Here is a 22141-nt window from a genome sequence, read left to right as displayed (position 1 = left end):
CTGAGCCCCCCCAGCTCCCCCAGCCGCTCCTCCCCAGCCTTGTGCTCCAGCCCCTGCCCCAGCCTCGCTGCCCTGCTCTGGCCACGCTCCAGCCCCTCCATCTGCTTCTGGGAGTGCGGGGCCCAAAGCAGACAAACGCAAGGGACTGAAATGCTCAAGCCGCTTGGATGAATTTTGGTACAGAGGCAATGAATATTGCTGCCTGGGCTGCGGGTGGGAGAAGGGCAGAGAAATACAAGCCCTGCACCCCGGTAAGTAGCTACGCCTGCGGGCGGTACCAGCCGCCACTGCTCATCCTGCTGATGCGCAGAAAAGGAAAATGTAGCGGGTGCTGCCGGGCTCCCTGCTGCCTCCCGGCGACCCAGCGCGGTACTGCAGCTCGGGCGCCGCGGGTGCGCATTACCGCATGTGCGCCGTGGCGTCTGCACGCTCCCCGCTGCCGGTCGCCGGTAACGGCAATGCGGCGGCTGCGGGGCGATGCCGCCGCGCTCGGTGCTGCCCCCCGGTAAGGACGCGCCGCTGCCGCCCGCTGCGTGGCCTGCAGAGCGCGGGCCGGCGGCGCCGGGGCCGCCCTGGGCAGGCGCCGGGTGCTCGCGGCCGCTGCTGCCGCCTCGTGGCCACAGCGCGGCTCTGCAGCGCCGCCGCCTCCGCTGCCGCCGCCGCCGCAGGGCGGGCGCGGTTCCCGGTGCTGGGTGAGGGCCGGGAGCAGCGGGGAGGCGAGCGAGCCCCTGCGAGGGTGCGGGGGTGTCTGCTGCCCGCGGGCCGCCCGGGCGTGGCGGGACGGGAAGCTTCAGCCCGCCCGCTGAGCTCGGCTCCCGGGCTGCTGGGGGCGAGCGGGGCCAGGGCGGCCCCGGGGAGTGACCGAGAGCTGATGGAAGGGAGGAGGCGAAGGAGGCGAACACCCCCCCGGCGCCTCCCCAACTCGCCAGAGCCCCCCCGAGCCTCCCCCGGCGCCGTGCGGCTGCCCCCGCTCCAGGGCCTCCCCCGCAGCCCCCCACCACCCCCAAGCCCTGCGCTGAAGGCGCTGGGTCCTCCTTAACGCGGGGGCCGTTGGCAGCGGTGCGGGGAAAGAGCGGCGTCTCCAGAAGCCCCTGCAGAAGGGAGGGCTTCTGATGCTGGGATCTTTGGTTTCCTCCTGCTAGAGCAAGGATTTAGGCTGTTAAGCTTCTGGCAAGCTGCCTTCATGGCTCAAGTCTCCTCGCTGCTGAACCCAGCTTCGGTTTTCCTCTTTCCGCCTCTAGGTTCTGGAGCTCCTGAGGGTGGCCTGGAAGAGACGCCTGATTTTCACAGTGGGCACCTCCAGCACCACCGGTGAGAGCAACACGGTGGTGTGGAACGAGATCCACCACAAGACGGAGATGGACACAAACCTGAGCGGCCACGGCTACCCCGACCCCAACTACCTGGACAATGTGCTGGCGGAGCTGGCTGCGCAGGGCGTCACCGAGGACTGCCTGGGACAATGAGCTGGGGCGGGGGCCCGCCTGGGCCGTGCACGCCTCGGGGGGCCACCTAGTGCACTTATTCCTGTTGCCTTAAGTTCCTGTGTCTGACCGCCTGTCACACTGAGCAATAACACTGTACCGCGGGAGCCCTGCCTGCTCTCTACGGCCTTTTTTGGGGGAGGGAAGGATATTTTTGTAGAAACCGCGCTTGCATCTCTGGATAGGGTTGATGGCCACAGCCAGGACCAGCTGGGAGAGTGGTCCTGAGGTGACAGACCCCCTTGTGAAGGCAGAACCTTGCCCTGGTGATGCCTGGGGACAGGACAGGGAGAGGGGGGTGCCGTGCTCCCACTTGACCAGCTGGAAAGCGAGCGAGGGCCTCCCTCCTGTCTCTGAGGAGCCTCTTCCAGCAAAGCCTCCTCCCTCCTGCCCCTGCGTCTCTGCTTGGTCGTAATAAACACTTCATTTCCACGGCAAGTCGCTGCTTTGCCTTCAAGCTGCCTGGTGGCTTGGGGTGCTTCCCCATTCGGTGGCCCTCTCTGGGGGACCAGCCCGCTCCGCGGAGCTGGGGACACCCGATCCAGCCAGGAGAAAGGAGGGAAAGCTCAGCTCTGCCGGAGGGACGCGAGTCTCTGCAGGGGCAGGACACGGGGCGCTGGTGGTCTGTGGCCATGGTGCGGAGGTGACCCAGCAGTGTCCATCCTGGGGGAAGCTGCAGCCCCCTGCTCTTGCTGTGAGCCACCATCCCCGCTCCTGTCGTCCTGAAGCCCTTCTGGCAGGGCCTGCGCCTCTTTTCCCCCTCTCTCAGGTGAAATGGCAGCAGTTTGGGGCTGTTTGTGCCCGGTGAAGCTTTGTGCTGCTGCAGGGAGAGCTGGTGCCAGCAGGCTGTGACAGGCCACCTTCCTCCCCGCCTCTGCGGCCAGCTGGGCAGTGAGCAGGATGGCAGCGGTGCAAGGCTGCTAGCAGAGATGCTCTCTGGGCAGGAGCACGTTCCTGCACCCTGAACTCTGCCTGTTACGAGTGCTAGCACCCTGCGAAGAGGGTATTGCCCCACTCCTGGTGGCCTTGCTGTATGTTGTCCCCGGGCTTCTTGTCACTGGTAGCTGAAGCCTTTCTGAGAGCTGTTTCTGGCTGTTCTGGCCACCGGCCCCAGCTGCAAGTCCCAGGAGCTCTGCCCACATTAAACCCCTTTGGCACATCAGAGGCCCTGGTGCCAGCTGCCATTTCACCTCCTTCCCAGGAGCTCCGGGACGTGGCCGTGCTTTGTGGTAGCTGCTGGCTCGGCGTCCTCCTGGGACAGCATGTCCTGGACCGGCAGAGCGGCGATGTTCTTTCCGTCACGCCAATATAAAAATGAAAGGTTTTTCAGAGCCGTCAAGGGCTGGAGCTTTCCCCAGTGTCCATCTTGTGCTTGCAGCCTCCTGGTTACCCTCTGCTGCAGGTTCTAGGCAGAAAGCCCTCAAATGCCCAGCCAAGTCTGGGGATGTTGCAAAATTGGGAGCTCCTCGGGAGCAGCAGGTACGTGTCTGCGTGTCGCTGAGCTCTACAGAAACGGGCTGTGTCTGCTCCTCTCCCGCCCTGGTTGTGAAAGGGAGAGATTTCGAGTTTAAACCTCAGCTTTCTATCCCCAGATCATGTTGTCCCAGCAATCAAAACGGTGAATTGAAGAGAAAATTGAGCGGGGTTCACCCAGCCCTGTACAAAGCCAGAATTTCCTGCTGAACTGGCCCGAGGCATCTTCAGCAGATGCTCCTGTGCGTGAATCAGTTGGAGCCTCCCCGCGTCTGGGCTGGTCCAGGGCCCGGGCACCGCAGCGTGAGCTGGCCAGGCTCGGTGGCTCGTCCCTGGCTGTCACATCCTCCGCCACGGGGACATGAGGCATCTCCTAAAATCCTTGCCACGTCGGTGCTGAGCCCTGAGACGGCTTAGCCCCGCGGCAGGGGGATGCAGGCAGCAAAGGGGTGGAAAGCAGCAGAGCCGGGTGCTCGGGCACCGCTGCGCAGGGAGGTGCTGCGAAGCCGGCCCCCTCTCTGCCCTGGGGCAGGGGTCGCAGCCCGTGGAGGGGGAAGGCTCCAGGGCTGGCGTGGGGCAAAAGCATGACCGCGATGCCGTGGTGCCGGTTGGAACCGGGAGGGGACAGATCCCAAAATAAGTGCTTATAATGCTACCGGACAGGTCCGACCGAAAGACTTGGGTCCCCCTGGCCCTGGCTGGAGACCCAGGGTGGGGGTTTCTCCCTCTCCCCTGCGGTGCCGGCTCGTTTGCAGCAGGGAGGTTATTATTAGCCAAGCCTTGACCCCGCAGGCATGCTGGCCCTGCGGCCCAGTAGCGGGTGCCAGCAGCTGAAACTGTGACTCAGTGTCCCCCTGTGTCAGCCGGCCTCCCTCGCCCGCCGGGGAGCGCGAAGGAGGGCTCTGGGGTGGCCGAGGGGGCTGGCACGTCCCCGTGGGCATCTGCTGCTGGCGGGGACCGGGGCAGGTCCTGCTGGGGAGGAGAGGGCAATAAGGCAGGGACTGGCAGAGGGGGGAGGGATGGAGGCTGCAGCTGCGCCTGTTTTCCCCTCCGCAGCTGGGCTCTGTAATCTTTGAATGCCCCATTTCCACTTAATCTGAAGGCGCGGTCCCGGCCCCTTCGGGAAGGGGGGGAAATTCCCTCCCACGCGGGAGCGGGCAGCCGCTGCCCTTGGCAAACACCGGAGAAGGAGCCCTCAAACCAAACCCCTCTGAGCTGGGGGGCGGCGGGGGCCCCTGAGCTGTGGCAGAGCTCCTGTCCCAGGGTCGCTGTCCCTGGCCCCATCCCAAGGGCTCGGGGGCCCTTCCCCAGGGAGGGGGGCCATGGCCCGGCCCCGCTGCCAGCGAGGGGGAAGGATGGATGGGGAAATGCCAGCATGGGGTGGCCCTGGACCCTGGGTGCCTCCACGCCCCCGGCGCTGGGTGGGACCCTTTGCCTTGAACACTTGGGGTTGTGGGTGAGCTTTGGGTGTGATGGCTCTGGAGTGCTTCCCCGCCCTCGGGCACGGCTGGCTGCACCCACAGCCAGCTGGACCCGGGCCCGCTCCTCGCCCTGCCTCTGGGCACCGGGTGGGCATGGGGCACCCGCAGGGAGTCAGGTCCTGGTGGGGCAAATGGGGGTACAGGACCACTTGCCTGGCTGTCCCCATAGCCCCGACAAAACCTCCGACTCCTGCCGACTGGTCCTTGAACGTGCCTCCGGTGCCTCCTCTGTGCCTCAGTTTCCCCTTTCACATCACAGGCTTGTGCCCCGCATCCTCGCAGCCCGCTCCAGCACCTCGGCGCCGGGGTCCAGCAGGGTGGCTCCCCGGGGGGTTTGGGACCAGCGGTGACCCGGGAGGTGCAGCCGGCCGCTTTGCCCACGGGGTCCTGCCGGGCCGGCAGAGCCGGTGCAGGAATGCGGGGCTGGGAGGGTCCAGCACCTCGGGACAGGCGGTCCCCGCTGCAGGGGCTCACAGGGCGGTTTGTCCCCTCGGCAGTGGGACGGGGTGAGCGGAGCAGGGCAGCACGTCCAGCCCCACCGGGACGACGCCATGGAGCTGCCGTGGGTGCTGCTGGCGCTGGCTGGGACGGGCGCAGCCACGGGCCTGGGTGACTCCCCGGGGGGACGGGACAGAGGGGGACAGGGGCTCGCAGGGGCTGCGAGGTGTTTTCCCCGTGGGTCTTTGCAAGGTGTTTGTGCCGGGGAGGGAGTTATGGGGCCGGGCATGACTGGGGCGTCCCCACACTGGTGCCATCCCCCTGGTGCTGGCACTGCCAACATCCCTTGAGCCCCGCTGTGCCAGCACCGGTGTTTGTGGACGCCAGCGTGGATGCAGGCTGGGGTGAGGCGCTTGCCGAGCGGTGCGGAGCACAGGGTCCCCCCGCTCACCGCCTGCCCCCCCAGCCCTGCTGCCCTACGTGCCCCGCGTGCCCCCCGCGGCGCTGCCGGGGAAGCTCACCGCCACCACCTTCGCGCTGGAGAGGCCCTGCTGCATCTTCGACCAGCACACCAACGCCTCCGACACCGTCTGGCTGGCGGTGGCTTTTGCCAACGGTGAGTGCCCACTGCTCTGGCACATGCTCCCCGCCATGGCGGGGGGACACAGGGGACCCTCGCTGCAGCCGCTCACCCCTCGTCTGTGCCGCGCAGCCTCGGCCGCCTTCAGAAACCCCCCGTCCCGGGCCGACGTGCCCCTGTACGAGAGGCTGCCCACCACCCACTCCTACATGACACTGGAGATGGCGGCGGCCGCATACGCCTGCTCGGCCCCGAGCCCGGCCATCCTGCGGGTCGGGGGTGACACGGCATGCGGGGGCCAGGGTGGCCGGGACCCCTGCAACGGGCCCCTGCCCTCCCCGGGGCCCTACAGGTGAGGCTGGCGGGATGGACCCCCCAGCTCCTGGCTGGGGTAATTCCCCATGGAGGGTGTGCGCGTCCCCCCGTGCTGTCAGCGCCGTACCCATCCCGCAGGGTGAAGTTCCTGGTGATGGGCTGCCACGGCCCCAAAGCGGAGACAAGGTGGTCTGACCCCATCCTCCTGCGGAGAGGTACCGGTGGCACTGCTGTCCCCCAGCGGGTCCCCCATACCTGCCCAGTTGGGGTGCCAGCATGTGGCACAGCATCGGCCCTATGCCATCACCCCAAAACCCAGAGGGGAGAAGTGGTCCCCAATCTCCCCTGGCCACCCTATCCCTCCCTTTCCATCGCACCATCCCTGAGCCCCCCGCGTCCCCCCATATTCCTCATCCCGCCTCCTTCCAGCCGGCAGCCCGAGCACCATCGACCCCGCACCTGTGCGCCGCGGCAGCGACGTGGTCGTCATCGCCTCCATCCTCGCCAGCCTGGGGGCCGTGCTGGCCGCAGCGGTGCTCGGCGCCGTGGGGTACGGGGTCTGCGCGGGGACATGCTCGGAGGGACGCGTCCACGGGGGCCCCGGGAGAACACCCCCTCCTCGGCCCCATCGGCAAAGAGATGGAGCAAAGGAGAGGTTTTTAAGACTTAAAAAGCCTTTTTTTTTCTTAAATTGGGGGTTTGCTGCAGTTTGGCAAGGAGAAAGGGCCCCTTGGCGGTGGTTGGCGCGAGGGGGGCCAGCAGAGCCCCGCGGACCCCTCTTGACGCCTCTGCTTGTCTCTCCCTGCAGCGCCGAGATGTGCAGGTCCCTGTGCCACCGGGATTCGGGGACCGGCGCCTTCGCCCGCCGGTCCTACAGGACCCACCACATCCCCCCGGCCCTGCCCCAGCCCCTGCCCCCCGGCTGCAGGTGCAGCCCCCCGGGGCTGGGCTGCTTTGCCCCCCGGCCTCCTGCTCCGTGTCCTGCCAAGTAAACTCTCTCCTTACATCTTTCACTGCCTCCTCCTTGCCCGGCCGCGGGACGATGCCTTCCCTCCGCCTGCCACCCTGCTCATGGACCAGCTTGGTGCTCTGTTCACCAGGCCCCCGCCATCGGCCACGCAGGGCTGGAGCTGTGGAAGATGGGGGCACCGGGACCCCCAAAAACCACCCGGGGCCTCAGCTTGGTGGCATTTGGTGTCGAGGGGGGCACATGCTGGCACCAGTGGGGTCTGCGGGGAGCCCCGAGGTGGGCATCGCCCTGGGCTGGCACTCTCTGCCCCATTGCCCGGGTGAAGGCTGTTGCCCACCCGTGCCACAAGCGTGGCAGTTCTCAGCACGCCTCACTGGTGGGCGCTTGGGCATAGCAAATGTTCCCTGAGGAAACGAGCCCGACCTGTTTGCCGCGGGGCCGCGGCCAGCGCAGGAATGTGGGCGGTTGGCAGCCGCAGTTGGGTCTCGCGGGGACGCGGAGCTCGGCTGCACTCCTGCCCTCGGCACCCAGGAGCCCGCACGATGCTCCCACTGCTCCTCCTGCTCCTGGCAGCGGCCCACGGCCTGGGTGAGTCCACCAACGCCATTGGGCTGGGCTGGGGTCCTCGCTGTCCCCTGCTTGTGGGGGTCCCCTGTGCAGGGGCACTGGGACCCCCCCCCAGCCTGGAAGTGTGGGGCAGCTGATGCTCCCCTGTTCTGGGTGCCACCCCTGGTGTCCCTGGCGTCACCTTCCTGGGTCTGCTGGCACAGTGTGGGGTCCTCTGGGGTCTCGCAGGGGTGTCCCTCCCGGGCGGTGTCACAGGAGCGTCTTTGCTACCTCTTTTCATGAAACGTGTCTGAGCCCGAAAGGGCGGGCGCGAGGGGAGCGGGGGCCCCGCAGCCGGGACCACAGGGGTCAGCTCCCTCCTGTCCGTGTCCCCACGCTGAGCCCCCGGCACCGCTGCAGCCGGTCGGAGCCACCGGTCAGGGGCTGCAGCGGGGCGTCCGCACCCTCCGCCGCATCCCCTTGGGCTTCTCACCGCAGCGAATCTCACGTACGTGCCGACCCTGGCCAGCACCCCCCTGGGGGGCCTGACGACCACCTCCACCTTCGTGCTGGAGCAGCCCCGCTGTGTCTTCACCCAGCTGCAAGACGACGCCGTCATCTGGCTGGTGGTGGCCATCCCTGAGGGTAGGTGGGCTGCGGCGAGGCCCCGGGGGAGCAGCCCCAGGCAGGGGTGAGCGCAGGTCTCCCCGTGCCCCTCGGGGTCCCTCCTCACCCCCATCTCCACAGCCGTAGAGAACTTCAACAACAGCATGGGACCAGGGACCCCCAAGCGGACCTTCCAGAACTTCCCGGGCAGCGCCCATGCCTACATGACCCTCAACACCACCATCCTCAACTACCCCTGCCCCAAATCCCCTGGGGAGATCACCGTGCTGCGCGTCGGCAGCGAGACCAGCTGCATCAAGGATAAGACGAGACCCACCTGCAACGGCCCCCTGCCCGGCCCCGGGCCATACCGGTGAGCCTGCTCACAGGGACGTGGCCCCCCGGGGCCTGCCGGCAGCCCCCCGGCTCGGGGGAGCGTGGCTGACCTCCCCTCCCACCCCAGGGTGAAGTTCCTCGCCCTGGACGGCTCCAAGCCCGTGGCCGAGACAGCCTGGTCGGAGCCCATCACCCTGAGGACAGGTACCGCTGCTGGGGTGCTCGTCCTGCCCCTCGCACCCATCCTGCAGCTGCGGGGCGTGAGGGATGCAGGGTGGTCCCAGGGGGCTGCACACTGAGCACCAGTGGCTTGGGGTGCAGCATTCCTGTGAGCAGCTGGGGAAACTGAGGCAGGGTGCTGCTGCGGGTCCTGCTGGGGTGTGGTGGCATCGTGTGATGGTGCATTGTGTTTGCACGGTGCATTTGCATGGTGCTATTGCACATGGTGTTTGCACACTACCGTTGCATACTGTGTTCACATGGTGCATTAGCACACTGCAATTGCACGTTGCATTCACACAGTCCCTTTGCACACTGGGATTGCATATTGTGTTTGCACAGTGCAATTGCACACTGCGATTGCCCACGAACGCACCGTGCCCCGGCCGGCCCCTCTGCGCTGCCCCGGGGTGCACGTGCCGCTCCCTCCCCTCCCGCTCTCTCCCCAGCCCAGCCGCTCAGCAGCATCCCCGCGATGGGCAGCGGGCGCAGCGCCGGCATGATCGCCCTCACCTCCATCCTCTCCATCCTCTTCGCCATCCTGCTGGCCGGCCTGGTGGCCATGCTGGGCTTCTGGGGGTGAGTGCCACGCCTGCGTCCCACCGCACTGCCCAGAGCTGTGATGGGTGCTGGGCATGTGGGGCCAGCGTCAGACGGTGACACCGGCACCCTGTGGCCTCCACTCTTGTCCCTCACCCTGCCCTTCCCTCCCCAGCTCGAACACCTATGGCGGCAGCAGCACCTTCAGCAAGCCGGAGGCGGTGACGGTGCGGCGGTACAACACCCACCACGCCTACGACCAGCCGGCCGCCCGGCTCTGAGCCCCCACCGCAGCCCTCGCCACCACCCTCCCAGCACTGCACCGCCTCCCCGCCTGCTCCTGTGCCAGCTGCCTCCATCCCACGCACCCTTGGGTGCCCTTGTGATTGCACCATCGGTGCCAGTGGCACGATGCCCACCGCCGCGGGGGCATGGCCAGAGCCGCCCTGTGGACTGGGACCCCAGGGAGCCGCGATGGAGCAGGAGATTAAAAGCCTTTCCGCGTGCTTTGCGCCCAGCCTCTGTCTCCTGCTTGTGATGCCCCGGGAACGGCACCCGCCAAAACCTCGCCGCCTCCCACAGCCTCTGGGAAAAGCCCCCGCAGCCCCACTCCTCGTCACCCAGGGCAGGGTGCGGCTGAGGATGCTCTGGGGCGGGAGAAGCATTTTCACACCCAGCTCGGGCCATGCGGTGCCGCATGTGCCCGGTTTGGATGGGGAATGAGGACCCCCCCAGCAGCCCTGGCGCTAGGGTGAGGGGCACAGAGATGCCCCCAGAGGTGGGGGGGCTATGGGGAGGGTTTCTCCCTGTTCCCTTCAGCCCATGGTGATTTCCCCAAGCCCCAAACCCAAAGGAGGGTCTCCCCCAGGCAGAGCTGGCCCAATCCTGCCCGGGTGCTGCTGATGTTCCCCCGCTGGCCAAGAGATGGCAAGAGGAGACCGGCAGCCTGGGGCCTGATCCTGCACCAGGGGCATGGGGGCCTAATCCCGCTCTGGGGGATGCGGGGGCCTGATCCTGCACTGGGGAGGAGTGGGCTGTGGGGGGCCTGATCCAGCATTCCTGATCCTGCACCAGGGTGTGGGTCCCTGATCCTGCTCAGGGGGGGAGTGTGGGGCCTGATCCTGCACTGGCGTCATGGGTGCCCTGATCCTGGTGCTGAGGACAAGAAGGCCAGAGAGCACTGCAGGGTGGCTGTGCCCCCCATCGAGTGGAGTCAGGGCAGGTATGCATATAAATATATGCATCATATACATACACATCACAGAATCGTTTAGCTTGGAAAAGACCTCTAAGACCACCAAGTCCAACATTAACCCAGCACCGCCAAGCCCAGCACTAAACCATGTCCCTAAGCACCGCATCCACCCAGCTTTTAAATCCCTCCAGGGATGGGGACTCCACCACTGCCCTGGGCAGCCTGGGCCAGGGCCTGACTGCCCTTCCCGTGAAGAAATTTGTCCTAATATCCCACCTATGTATACGCACATACCTATACTAAACCCCCATATTTTTCTGTAGGCTCTGTGCGAAGGGCGGCATCGCATTTATACCTGACCCACGGTCACCGCGCCCTTACCGGGGTGTCCTTACGCTGCCGGGGGGGTGTTAGCAACCTGCCCCCCGCCTGCGCTGCCGCTGCCAGGAGCCGGCCTCCATGGAGCCCAGCCAAGGAAAACCAAGCAAATCCGGCGATTAACCCCTGCGGAGACCAGCCTGGGCGCAGCCAAGGGACGGTTTCATCCGGCAAACGCGGGTCCCCTCCGTCCTACCCCGGCCCCCGACATGAGCCACCCATGTCACCGGCTTCGAGCGGCGGGGGGGGCTGTCCCCCGTCACACGGGCGCTGCCGGAGGGGGGACGTGCGGCCCCGACCATGTGCGAGGCTGGAGCCGGCACCCGGGGAGGCGGGAGCGGCGGTGGCAGGGGACTGCGCCTCGGCCCCCTCCCCCTCTGCGGGGGAGGCAGAGGGGCAGAGCTGCAGGACGGGGCAGCGTGTCCCCGCGGTGGCCCCACAGTGTCCCTGCCGTGTCCCCGCCGTGTCCCCGCACTGTCCCGGCAGCATCCCCGCACTGTCCCTGCCGTGTCCCCGCTGTGTCCCCGCACTGTCCCCGCAGCATCCCTGCCGTGTCCCCGCAGCAGCCGGGCGAAAATGCCGAGGATCAGCGGTGCCTGCCGGCACGGCCCTGAGCCCCAGCTCGGGGTGCGGGCGAGCCCTCCAGCCGCGGCAGGTCCCGCAGGAGGGGTCCCCCGCCCCCCCTCCTGCATTTATGGCACCAGGCCCCCCAGAAATGGCACCCCTCCCTCCGGGGGCGCTGCAGCCGGGGCGGGCAGTGCTTAAAGAACAAAACAAGGTGAAAACCCAAGCAAAGGGTGCGGTTTTGGGGCGCGGGGCAGCGGCCGGTGCCGGGCCGGGGCTGCGGCCCCGGGTTCGCGGGGGAGCGGGGGCAGCGGGACCCGACGCGGGTCCGGTCCCTCCTCGCCCGCCCCGGCGGCGCCTCGCCCCGCCCACACCGCATCGGCCCCGCCCACACCGCATCGGCCCCGCCCACACCCGCCCGGGCACCACCCCCTGGCCGACAGCCCATACAATCACCCAATCGCCGCCCGGGAAAGGCTCCAGGCCCCGCCCCTTGTCCCGCCCCGCGCGCTCATCGGCGGCCGGCGGCGCCGGCCCGCACATGGGAGCGGGGCTGGGCGCCGCGGGTTCGAGGCTCCGCTCCGCTCCGCTCGGCTCCGCCGCCCGCCCGCCATGGCCCGGCGGAGCGTGCTCTCCATCCGCATCGTGGAGGGCAGGAACCTGCCCGCCAAGGACATGTGAGTGCCCCCGGGGGGCCGGGAGGGCTTGGGGGAGACATCCCCGGGAGGGAGCCCCCCTTCCCCAGGAGTGCTGTGGGGTGTCCCCCAGCAGGTCCCTGTGCTTTGGGGACGCCCCCGGGGTGGCTTTGGGGTGTCCCCCCTGCTTTGAAGGCTCACCCAGAATGGCTTGGGGTCCCCCCAGGCAGTGCCTGTGCTTTGGAGGTTCCCCCCAGGGTGGCTTTGGGGTCCCCTTGCATTGGGGGTTCCCCCCAGGATGGCTTTGGGGTGTCTCCCCAGCAGTGTCTCTGCTTTGGGTGTTCTCCCTAGGGTGGCTTTGGGATCCCCCTTGCTTTCGGGGTTCCCCCCAGGGTGGCTTTGGGTGCCCCAGTAGCTCTCTGTGCTTTGGGGGCTCCCTCAGGAGTCCCCCCTGCTTAGGGACACCCCCTGGGATGCCTTTGAGGTTGCCTCCCAGGAGCACCCAGTGTTGTGGGGTGCCCCCAGCAGTGCCCCCACTTTGTGGGGCTCCCCCTGTGCTGCCATGGGGCCAGGCTGCCCCCACCGTGCACCCCCCACCTGCAGCTGGCCCTGGAGCTGGGTCCTTTGCAGGGACCCCCAGGCATGCAGCGGGACCCCTGGCACAGCCGTCCCCCCCAAAAGGAGCAGGGGCAGCCCCGGTGCTCTGGCCCCTGTCACCGCTCCGCTCCCAGCCCCGGCTCAAGCCCGCCCGGCTGCGGGCCAGGGGGCTCTGAAGTGGCCCCTTGGGTCAGGCTTTCCCTCCTTGGCAGCCCCCCAAGGGCTGCCCACGTGTCCCGGCGTTATCCTCATCGCTCTGGTCCTTGTGGGGTGGGATGTGGGGACAGTGTGGGGTGGGACAGGGGGACGGCATCGGGGTGGCCCCCAGCCGCGGAGGCAGCGGGAGGCTGTTGAGGAGCGCTCGGCAGCTGGGCAGGGTCAGGGCTGCTGGAAAACCAGCAAAATCCCTGCAGCCGTCATGGAAAAAGAGGATAAACACAGAAAGAAACATGACTTTTTTTTTTTCTTTTTTTAAATCCCATGTGTCAGGGCCTGATTTTTAAATCCCTTGGCATAACTCCCTGCCGGGAGCTCGGACCAGCATGAGGAGGCTCTGGTTTTTAGGAGGCTCCGGTTTTAGGAGAGCGTGTTGCAGAAAGCTGCTGTACAATAACACCTTGAGTGGAGCTTTCCGGACCGGTGGCTTTGGGACACGGCTTTGGGCAGGGAGGGCGGCTGTCCCGGCGGGGAGGGAAATCCGCACGCCGGATCTGGCACACTCACCTGCCACCGCCTGACCTTGGCCGCGTCTGGCTGCCGTCCCCCTCCCCTGGGAACGGGGGCTTATGAGATCCGGTTCCTCTGCTCTGCCCTGGCACAGCCTTTGGGATCGCTGCCGCTTTCCCCTGGGGAAATCCTTCTGCGGGGTGTCAGTGCCAGCCCCGGGTGGGTTTGCACATCAGACTCCACTTGCAAGCACCCATGGGTGATGGGGCACCCCCAAACCCCCCTGGGGCCCCCCAGTCCCTGCAGGATTCAGCACAGGGAGTCACAGGAGCAGGATTTGGCTGATGTTGCTGTGCTTTGTCATCCCCCCCTGGTGCCACCCTGCTCCAAGCAGCCGTGCCACCGGCAGCCCCCTCCTCTCCCCCGGCAGCAGCAGTGTGATTTCCCCAGGGTTCAGCTCAGGCCACCGCTGTGCCCGTGGGTCTCCCACCTCCTCCTGGTGCAGAAGAGCCGCTGTTTGGTTTTGCCTTCCAAGCAAGCGCTCGCCCAGCACGGGGCTTGGCACCGTGCAGCCACGAGACCATGAAACTGCCCATAAAGAGTCAGGAAACCCGCTCCTGTTTTCACCCTCCGGCACGTCACTGCCTAACGCCGGGGCCAGAATCCGGGCAGGCGGGAAGAGCCCCAGCAGCGCTGGCTCGGCCGTGGGACGCAGTGGGAGCGTGAGCCCCCCCCCAGCTGAGCGCTGCAAAATCCTCCTCTGCATCTTCATTGCAGGAAAGCAAGGAAAATGATCTGCTTTATTTTAGTTTATTGCCCCCCCTCCAAGGGCTGGGCAAAGCGGCGCCGCTGTCTACACCAGTGAATTTTTAATTGCAAAACTCAATGCCTCAGCCCCCAGTGCTGCCCGCCAGGACGGGTGGCTGCGGGGAGCACGCATATTTACTTCCTCCTGCCCCCTAACTTGTACTGTGCTATCAATCTTTAAAGCTTCAGTCTTCACTTCCCCTTTTAAAGCCCAACCTTCCCCTTTCCTAGCTCCTTTCCCTGCACCGAACCCCCAGCCTCGCCTGCCTGCGGCCGCCCGTGCCGGCATGGAGGGGCCGGGGTGGGCGGCCGGAGCAAGCCATGCTCTGCGTGGGCGTCAGCAGGACGCCCAGTGCCCGCTGGGAGCCTGCAAGCCTTATAAATCCCTTCCCCTGACATCTCCCAGGCACTGGGTAGTGCCAGGGACGGCAATGCCGTGCAGACTGTGTCATCTGGTGCGGTGCTGGGTTCCCCGCCTGCCTTTGCAGTGGGGATTTATCCCCCACCGATGCAGATCGCAGGCTCCCCAGCAGCCTGGGCACCTCTGCAGCCGCTCCTGCAGCCTGCGGAGGACGGCTTTTGGCCACCCTGTGTTTTAATCCCCAGAGCACACAATGCCCCAGTGCTGCAAGGGCGGCTTCATGGCACCCTGCGTCCCAGGGGATGTGGAGCAGCCCACGTACTCAAAACGTCCCCATGTTGGGGACAAGGTTTTCCTGCTGCTGGCATCGAGGCAGCTCCCATCTGAAGCTTGCCTGGTGTTGCTGGGCACGGCTCAGGTGGGCAGATGTTCCCTTTCTGCCTGCGTGCTCCCTGCCCGCCTGATGGTTTGCATAACGCAGGGAATGTCAGCAACAGGCTCTGCTTAATGGCGCTTCAGCCACCGCGCTCATTAAAACCCTCTCCGGAGGGCGGCTGGCGATGGGGGCAGGCAGGCAGAAAGCTGCTCTTGGCAACCTGCCTGCACTGCCAGCACCATGCTTGGCCCGAAATGGTTGGGGTGCCTCGGGATGGGGATGTCGGCGCGGTGCCTGGGATGCACAGCCCAGAGAAACCCCCCGCAGCCGTGTTCTGCAGGGCAGGGAGCACCCCAAACCCTTTTAATCCCCCCAGCAGCTGGCTCTCAACCTCCCTGGTTTGGGGATGGGGAAGTCGCCCTGTGCTTGGGGTTCCCAAACCCCCACCCATGTGCTCCCCCCTTCTCCGGGACACTTGTGGCTGGGTAACGAACACCGCCAGGACCGGCGTTAATGAGTAACCATGCTCAGAGCGGGCTGCTCTGCGCCAGCTGCCTGCGGGACGGGATCCACAACCTTTCCACCCTCTTGGCTAGCACTCAGGTCCTGCTGGCTCCTCTGCTGCTGGCCAGAGCCCCCACCCCTGCCTGCATCTGAGTCATCTTGTTTCTGATGAACTGGGGCAATAAGCTGTAAAATGGTGATTTTTTTTGGCAGCGGCACATGGGAGCAATGACTTGGGTCATCCCAAGGGAGGAAGCCGGGTCAGAGCATTGTGGTGGCTGCCAACAGCCCGTGGCCACCGTGGCACGCGCAGCCTGCCCTTCGCATCCTCTGCCTCGCTGGCGGTGTCCCCAGGGTTGTCCCCATCCCTACGGAGGTGTCGGGGCTCTGGTTGCGCCCCAGGGCTGGAGCAGGCTGCCGTGGCCCCGCTCCCAGTGCATGCAGTGGGGCTGCGGGTGCCTGGAGCCGTTTCGGGGAAAGGGTGGATTTTGTTTGTTCCTCGCCTTCCTATTTGGAAGAGGAAAGCCACCTTCAGCTGCCAGCGGGATGCGGTGGCCGGACACAGTCAGGGACATGTTTCCTTGGGCCAGGAGTGAAGCTGGGGTCACCATGTGCCTGCAGCCACGGCCAAATCCACCCACCACAGCCGCTGGCTTCTGGGGGTGCCTTTGTACCCCCCACAACTGCCCCCCAGCACCCCATAGCCCTGGGGCGTGCCTACAACGGGCACCTCCGAGGTCCCCCCCCGTGGGGGGCTTGGCCAGGGCTGAAGGCTTTGGTCACCCATGAGCATGAGAGCCCCGGGGGGGTGGGGCAGGGGGCTGGCGGGGCAGCCGGCGGCGCTGACGGGGCCATGCTGTGTCCTTCCAGCACGGGGAGCAGCGACCCGTACTGCATCGTGAAGATCGACGATGAGGCCATCATCAGGTGAGTGGCTTATGTCCCTGGCTGGTCCCCAAACCTGCCAGCACACCCGGCTCCTGGCGGGTTCTTCCATCTACCCTGCTGCAGGCACATTACTACTACTACTACTACTACTACTACTATTATTATTATTATTGTTATTATTATTATTATTCCCTGCTTTGGGCTGAGCCACTCCCCCAGACACAGGCTGCGATGTCTAACAGCTCCTGGCCACCCCCCACGTCTTGCCAGCCCAGAGCCACAAGATGGGACAGGACCCTGCCCCAGCTGAGGGTTCAAAACTGTGGGTGCTGCCCCCAGCCATGTGTCACCAAAAGCTGGGAAGTTCACAGGGCTGGGGAGGTGGGGAGTGCCCCAGTGAGGGAGCCCTGTCCCCCCCGTCACCGGTGCCATCTGACCCGCAGGACTGCCACGGTGTGGAAGACGCTGTCCCCGTTCTGGGGGGAGGAATATGAGGTGCAACTCCAGCCCACCTTTCACAGCGTCTCCATCTACGTCATGGATGAGGATGCTCTCAGGTATGGGCAAGTTGGCTGTGGGGTGGTGGGGACTGGGCATGGGGACTCGGAGGTTGGTGGCTTTGGCTGCCTGCATGCTCAACCCCATTGTAGACACCAGAGAATCCACACCTGGCCGTGCTGGCTTGGGCTTTGGGACACAAATGGGTGAAGTTATTTCCCGAGGTTATTTTCCAGCTGGCAGCAAAGGGTGGCTGATGTGCTCCATGGGGACAGACACACCGTGGTGGCCCCATCCCAGGACACCCGGGCACCTTTTTTCCCCCCCGAAACGCGCGGCAGGGCTTGTCCTGCCTGCGGCCCGGTGGAGCGGGCAGACTCCAGTCCCACGCCATGTCCTGCTCCCGGCTTTTGTTTTCCAGCCGCGATGACGTTATCGGGAAGATCTGCATCACCCGGGACAGGCTGGCGGAGCACCCCAAGGGTAGGGGGACGCATGGCCAGGAGGGTCCCAGCGGGGACCCATCTCCCACCCCTGTGATGAGCTGGTCCTGAGGGCCCCCCCACTGCCTCCCCCATGGGGGTGCCCCCTTTTCCCACAGGCTACAGCGGCTGGGTGAGCCTCAGCGAGGTGGACCCCGACGAGGAGGTGCAGGGGGAGATCCACCTGCAGGTGGAGGTTCTGGGGAGCCAGGGTGGCCGGCGGCTGTGCTGCACCGTGCTGGAGGCCAGGTGAGGAGGGGACACGGGGGTGGCAGGGGGCTGTGTGTGCAGCCGGGATGCGTAGTGAGTCCTGGCGGCTCTGTGACTCAGTTTCCCCACTGTATCAGGGTCTTCTCTGCCTTTGGGTGCAGAGCATCCTCCCCACCACCCAGCAGCTGATGGCAGTCCTAGAGCAGGTCCACCTTGTCTGCTGGTCTTTAGGGCATACATCTCGAGATGCTGGGGAACTGAGGAGAGGAGTGGGTGCTGTGGGTGCCTGTAGGTGTTTTGGGAGGATACTGGCAAATTCCCCCTCTTCTTGGCAGGGATTTGGCCAGGAAGGACCGGAACGGCGCCTCCGACCCCTTTGTCCGCTTGCGCTACAACGGGAAGGTGCAGGAGAGCACTGTGAGTACAGATTCATTTTGTTGTGATCCCCCAACCTGCCGGCAGTGCAGGTGAAATCATCCCACTGGGAAGCCCGAACCTTGGCCAGGAGCCATGCCTATCCCCCAGCATCCGCAGCTTGGTGTCCCCAGGGGGGTGTTCGATCCACCCGGTGAGGGGGGATGAAGCCATTGCCTCTGCAGGTGGTCAAGAAATCCTGCTACCCCCGCTGGAACGAGACCTTCGAGTTCGAGCTGGCCGAGCCCACTGAGGAGAAGCTGCGCGTGGAGGTGTGGGACTGGGATCTCGTTGGCAAGAACGACTTCTTGGGCAAGGTGAGCCCCCAAAGCCCCTCACTGCTGCCGGGGGGGCCTGCCTGGCTGCCCGCCCGATCCCCTCCTGCCCTCCCCTCCCAGGTGGTGTTCAGCATCCAGGGGCTGGAGGCGGCCGGGCAGGAGGAGGGCTGGTTCAGGCTGCACCCAGAGAAGTCCAAGCCAAGGGAGGACGAGTGAGTCTCAGCACGGGGGTGTTGGGATGTGCCAGGGGTGGTCCCGATGCCCTCAGGGGCCTTGGGGAGGGGGTCATTCCTGGGAAGCATCGTCCCTTTGGAGGGGCAGCTCCTGGAAATGCCCTTGTCTGGGAGGGGGGGCAAGTGCAGGGCAGCCCCACCTGCCTGCCCAGGCTTTCCCAGGCTGTCAGGCCACCTCCTGCTTGGTGAAGTACTTCATCCCTCCATCCACCCACCTGTGCTCCTGCAGGCGCCAGGGCAGCCTGGGCTCACTGCAGCTGCAGGTGAGGCTGCGGGACGAGACGGTGCTGCCCTCCCACTGCTACCAGCCCCTGGTCCAGCTCCTGTGCCAGGAGGTGAAGTCGGGGCGCCAGGTGAGGGGTCCATGCAAAGCCCTGCTGGGGCACCCGCCTTCCTCCAGCTCTGCCTGGGCATGCACGTCCCTTGGGCCATCACGTCGTGGTGCCTCTCCCCACCAGGACGGCCAAGTGCACCTGCTCACCCTCCTGGATGAAACCACCATGGCCGAGTGCCGGCAGGAGGTCGCCATCAACTTGGTCAAACTCTTCCTGGGCCAAGGGCTGGTCAAGGAGTTCCTGGACCTGCTCTTCGAGCTGGAGCTGGCCAAGCCCTGTAAGGCTGGTGTGGGGAGCGGAGCCGGAAGCTTCCAGCCGTCTCCTGGGGCTGCAAAACCTCCAGGACCTTGCGTGGTGATTTTTTGGGGGGGTGATGGTTGAGGTTCGGCCATCACACTGTGCTCCGGGTGGGAACCTGTTGGGTTCATCCTGAGCAACTCATGGGCTGAGGTGGGCTGAGGTTGGCTGAGGTTGGTGGAGGAGAGGGTGGTTTGAGGTTAGGAAATCCCTGTAACTCCCATGGAAATGGCCAGGGATGGAGGGCACAGCCCCTGTAAATGCCCCCCATGATTGCAGCTGCCCGGTGGCTGACCTGTGGCCGTCCCCCAGGCCACAGACCCTCTCCTGTTTTGCAGGTGAGCCCAACACTTTATTCCGGAGCAACTCCCTGGCCTCCAAGTCAATGGAGTCCTTCCTCAAGGTGCCACACTGCCCGAAACCTGCTCTTCCCAGGTCACCCGGCTCTGGGGCCAGTTCCCGGGGGAAGTACTGGGAGGGCTGGTGGGGCTGTGTCTTCCCCTGGGGCTGGGAGGTTGGAGAAAATCCCCTGGGTGACCCTTATCGGGGAGTCTGGGGGTGTCTGGTGCCAAACCTGTGACCGTGGCCCCATCACTGTTCCCTGCGCGGTCCCTTGGCAGGTGACGGGGATGCCATACCTGCACGCCGTCCTGGGACCCACCATCACCCACGTGTTCGAGGAGAAGAAGTACGTGGAGCTGGACCCTGGCAAGGTGGAGATCAAAGACGTCGGGTAAGGGGCGCGGGGGGCGGCGGGCCGGGGGGGGGGGGACCTCGGGCGTGGGGCTGATGGTGCCGGTGCCCGCAGGTGCTCGGGGCTGCACCGGGTGCAGACGGAGGGCGAGGTGATCGAGCAGGGCCGCCAGCACCTCCAGTCCTACCTGGGCGAGCTGCTGGATGCCATTGTCAAGTCAGCCCCAGCGTGTCCCCCCATCATCCGCGCCGCTTTCCGGCAGCTCTTCCAGCGCGTCGGGGAGCGCTTCCCCCAGCACCAGGTTGGGCTGTGGCAGGGGATGGACTGGGGGGGTCAAACAGGAGTGTCCCCAGGGGACTGGGTGCACTGGGTGCCGTCCCCAGCTTTGGTTGATGGGGTCCCCTCTTGGGCATGGGGGCAGCCCCCTGAAGCATCGATGTAGGCGGTGCCCAGGGGTGTCCCACGTTGGGACAGACCCACTGGGAATATCATGCATTGGGACAGACCCTCACATGTCTCCCTCACCTCGGTTGGCTGCAGCACGCCAAGTTTGTGGCCGTCACCAGCTTCCTCTGCCTCCGCTTCTTCTCGCCGGCCATCATGACCCCCAAGCTCTTCCACCTGCGGGAGACGCACGCCGATGCGCGCACCAGCCGCACACTGCTGCTTCTGGCCAAGGTGGGACAGGGGGACACGGGGGGGGGGCGGTGTGGGTGTGGGTGTGTGTCATCCAGATGGGGTTTTTGGGGTGCCTGACTGCTTCCTACTGGGGAGGGCTGGGTCCGCTGCTGGTGACACCACTGTCCCTGGGGGTCTCTCCAGGCTGTCCAGATAGTGGGCAACATGGAGCCGGCAGCCGGGCGGGCCAAGGAGGCCTGGCTGGCCCCGCTGCTGCCCGCCCTGCAGCAGGGCATCGCCCAGATGAAGGACTTCATCACCCGGCTGGTGGGGATGGAGGAAGAGGAGGAGGAGGAGGAAGGTGAGGGGCGGCCACTGGGCCCCCCTGCCACGGTGGTGAAGGAGGGGCCACTCTTCGTCCACAAGACGCGGGGCAAGGGGCCGCTGCTCACTGCCACCGCCAAGAAGGTCCACTTTTGCCTCACCGGGGAGGCCCTCAGCTTCGGCAAGAGCCCCGGTGCCGAGGTAGGAGGGTGCTGGGGGGCGGTGAGGGTGGTGGCAGGGTGGGTGGCACTGACGCCCTCTGTCATGTCTCCCCTGTCAGCGTAGCGGCACCATCCCCCTGGCTGACATCCTCGCTGCCGAGAAGGTGGAGGAGAAGAGCTTCGGGAGCTCCCACGTCATGCAGGTGGTCTATGTGGGCGCAGGCGGGCAGCAGGAGACAGCCTACCTCCAGTGCAAGGTGGGACGGGGACGAGGGGGGACACACACACCCCCCCCAAGGGCTGTCACAGCCCCCTCACCGCCCTCCCTGCAGTGCGTCAACGAGCTGAACCAGTGGCTGTCTGCCCTGCGCAAGGTGTGCGTCAACAACCCCCGCGTCCTCCGTGCCTACCACCCCGGCGTCTTCCGGGGGGACAAGTGGAGCTGCTGCCACCAGAGGGAGAGGACAGGTACCGGGGAGGGCACCCAGGACCCCCACGGGGGTGCTGGCGGGGTCTCCCCGCCATGTCGTGAGCCTGCCGTCCCGCAGGGCTGGGGTGCGACCGGACGCGGCATGGCGTCACCCTGCAGGACTGGAGCGACCCCCTGGACCCTGCGGTGGAGGCTCAGCGCCTCTTCCACCACCTCCAGGGCCTCCGAGGGACCCTCAGGTGAGCCCCTGCCCTGGGGGGACCCCCCCTGCACCCCCGTCTCCTGCCATGGGCCCATCCCTCTTCTCCCCCCTCTCCCCAGGGAAAAGTACTGGGAGCTGCTGGAGCCGGAGAACGCCCAAAACGGCCCCCGGGGTGAAGGTAGGTTTTGGGGGGGGAGGATTTTGGGGACGCCATTGGGGATGCTCTGGTTGGGACATGTCCCTGGGGGTCAGGGAGGGCTGTGGTCGTTGTGGGGTCTCACTGTTCTCCCCCCTGCAGATGCCCCCGTGCCCGAAGGGCTGAGCCGGCTTTTCGGGGTGCTGGGGGACCTGGAGGGCTGCCACCGCCTGGCGCAGCCCCCGGCCCCCCCGACCCCCACCCTGCTGCAGCTGCAGACATGAGGGGCCCAGAGCCCCCCCCCCCCCCCCCCGGGAGTTGGGGTCCCCACGCCTCGGGGAGCGCGGCGGCGGCAATAAAGGCACTTTGTACCCTGCAGCCCTGTCCTGTCAGTCTCTGGTGGGGACGCTGCTGGCCACGGGGATGGCACTGGTGGCTCTGGGTGGGGGGCAGTGCTGGGCTGGGGGACTGGTTAAAGCTCTGCTGGTGGCACTGGTGGTTCTGCTGGTGGCACTGGTGGCAGCACTGGTGGTGCTGCTCATGGTGGCACTGGTGACATTTCTGATGGCCCTGCTGGTGGCGGTGGTGGTGTCACTGGTGGCTCGGCTGGTGGCAGCACTGGTGGTGCTACTGATGGTGGCCCTGGTGCCATCACTGGTGGCCCTGCTGGTGCCACTTCTGGTGGCCGCGGTGGTGGCGTCACTGCTGGTTCTGCTGGGGGCATCCACTGGTGGTGGTGGTGCTCCTCATGGCATCACCGCTGACATCACCGCTCGTGCCCTTTACTGCTGTCACCGACGGTGACGTCACGGGGGGGGCCGAACCTGCGCCGAGCCCTCCCGCCCGCATGGGGGCGCTGTCACCGCCGGG

General features: G+C 66.2%; 4 protein-coding genes across 4 annotated transcripts; all 4 read left to right on the top strand.

The window, feature by feature from the left end:
- Positions 1–406: 406 nt before the first annotated feature.
- LOC309598025 (putative E3 ubiquitin-protein ligase DTX2) lies at positions 407–1501 on the top strand (the record flags this gene model as incomplete). Its single annotated transcript, XM_082328112.1, has 2 exons — positions 407–505; positions 1242–1501. The coding sequence occupies 2 exons, from the start codon at positions 407–409 to the stop codon at positions 1464–1466; spliced, it is 324 nt and encodes a 107-aa protein (XP_082184238.1). The 3' UTR covers positions 1467–1501.
- Positions 1502–4989: 3488 nt separating this feature from the next.
- LOC309598024 (uroplakin-3b-like) lies at positions 4990–6763 on the top strand (the record flags this gene model as incomplete). Its single annotated transcript, XM_082328111.1, has 6 exons — positions 4990–5047; positions 5343–5492; positions 5589–5808; positions 5910–5986; positions 6201–6321; positions 6580–6763. 6 exons carry the CDS (start codon positions 4990–4992, stop codon positions 6761–6763), a joined length of 810 nt encoding a protein of 269 aa, XP_082184237.1.
- A 520-nt stretch (positions 6764–7283) lies between these two features.
- On the top strand, positions 7284–9269 carry UPK3BL2 (uroplakin 3B like 2; the record flags this gene model as incomplete). The annotated part of the gene is made up of 6 exons (XM_082328015.1): positions 7284–7329; positions 7786–7932; positions 8035–8266; positions 8357–8433; positions 8898–9027; positions 9164–9269. The coding sequence occupies 6 exons, from the start codon at positions 7284–7286 to the stop codon at positions 9267–9269; spliced, it is 738 nt and encodes a 245-aa protein (XP_082184141.1).
- Positions 9270–11682: 2413 nt separating this feature from the next.
- Positions 11683–21555, top strand: LOC309597939 (ras GTPase-activating protein 4-like; the record flags this gene model as incomplete). Its single annotated transcript, XM_082327946.1, has 20 exons — positions 11683–11802; positions 15942–15998; positions 16403–16516; positions 16879–16940; positions 17059–17188; positions 17485–17566; positions 17749–17880; positions 17962–18053; positions 18304–18427; positions 18533–18686; positions 19045–19109; positions 19327–19439; positions 19515–19701; positions 19941–20078; positions 20223–20543; positions 20623–20760; positions 20836–20971; positions 21052–21172; positions 21255–21313; positions 21434–21555. Exons 1-20 carry the CDS (start codon positions 11738–11740, stop codon positions 21553–21555), a joined length of 2412 nt encoding a protein of 803 aa, XP_082184072.1. The 5' UTR covers positions 11683–11737.
- Between the last annotated feature and the right edge of the window lie 586 nt (positions 21556–22141).

Source organism: Platalea leucorodia (assembly GCF_965183815.1).
Source record: "Platalea leucorodia genome assembly, chromosome: 16".
Taxonomy (NCBI): domain Eukaryota; kingdom Metazoa; phylum Chordata; class Aves; order Pelecaniformes; family Threskiornithidae; genus Platalea; species Platalea leucorodia.
This window is presented reverse-complemented; position numbering and strand designations above follow the sequence as displayed.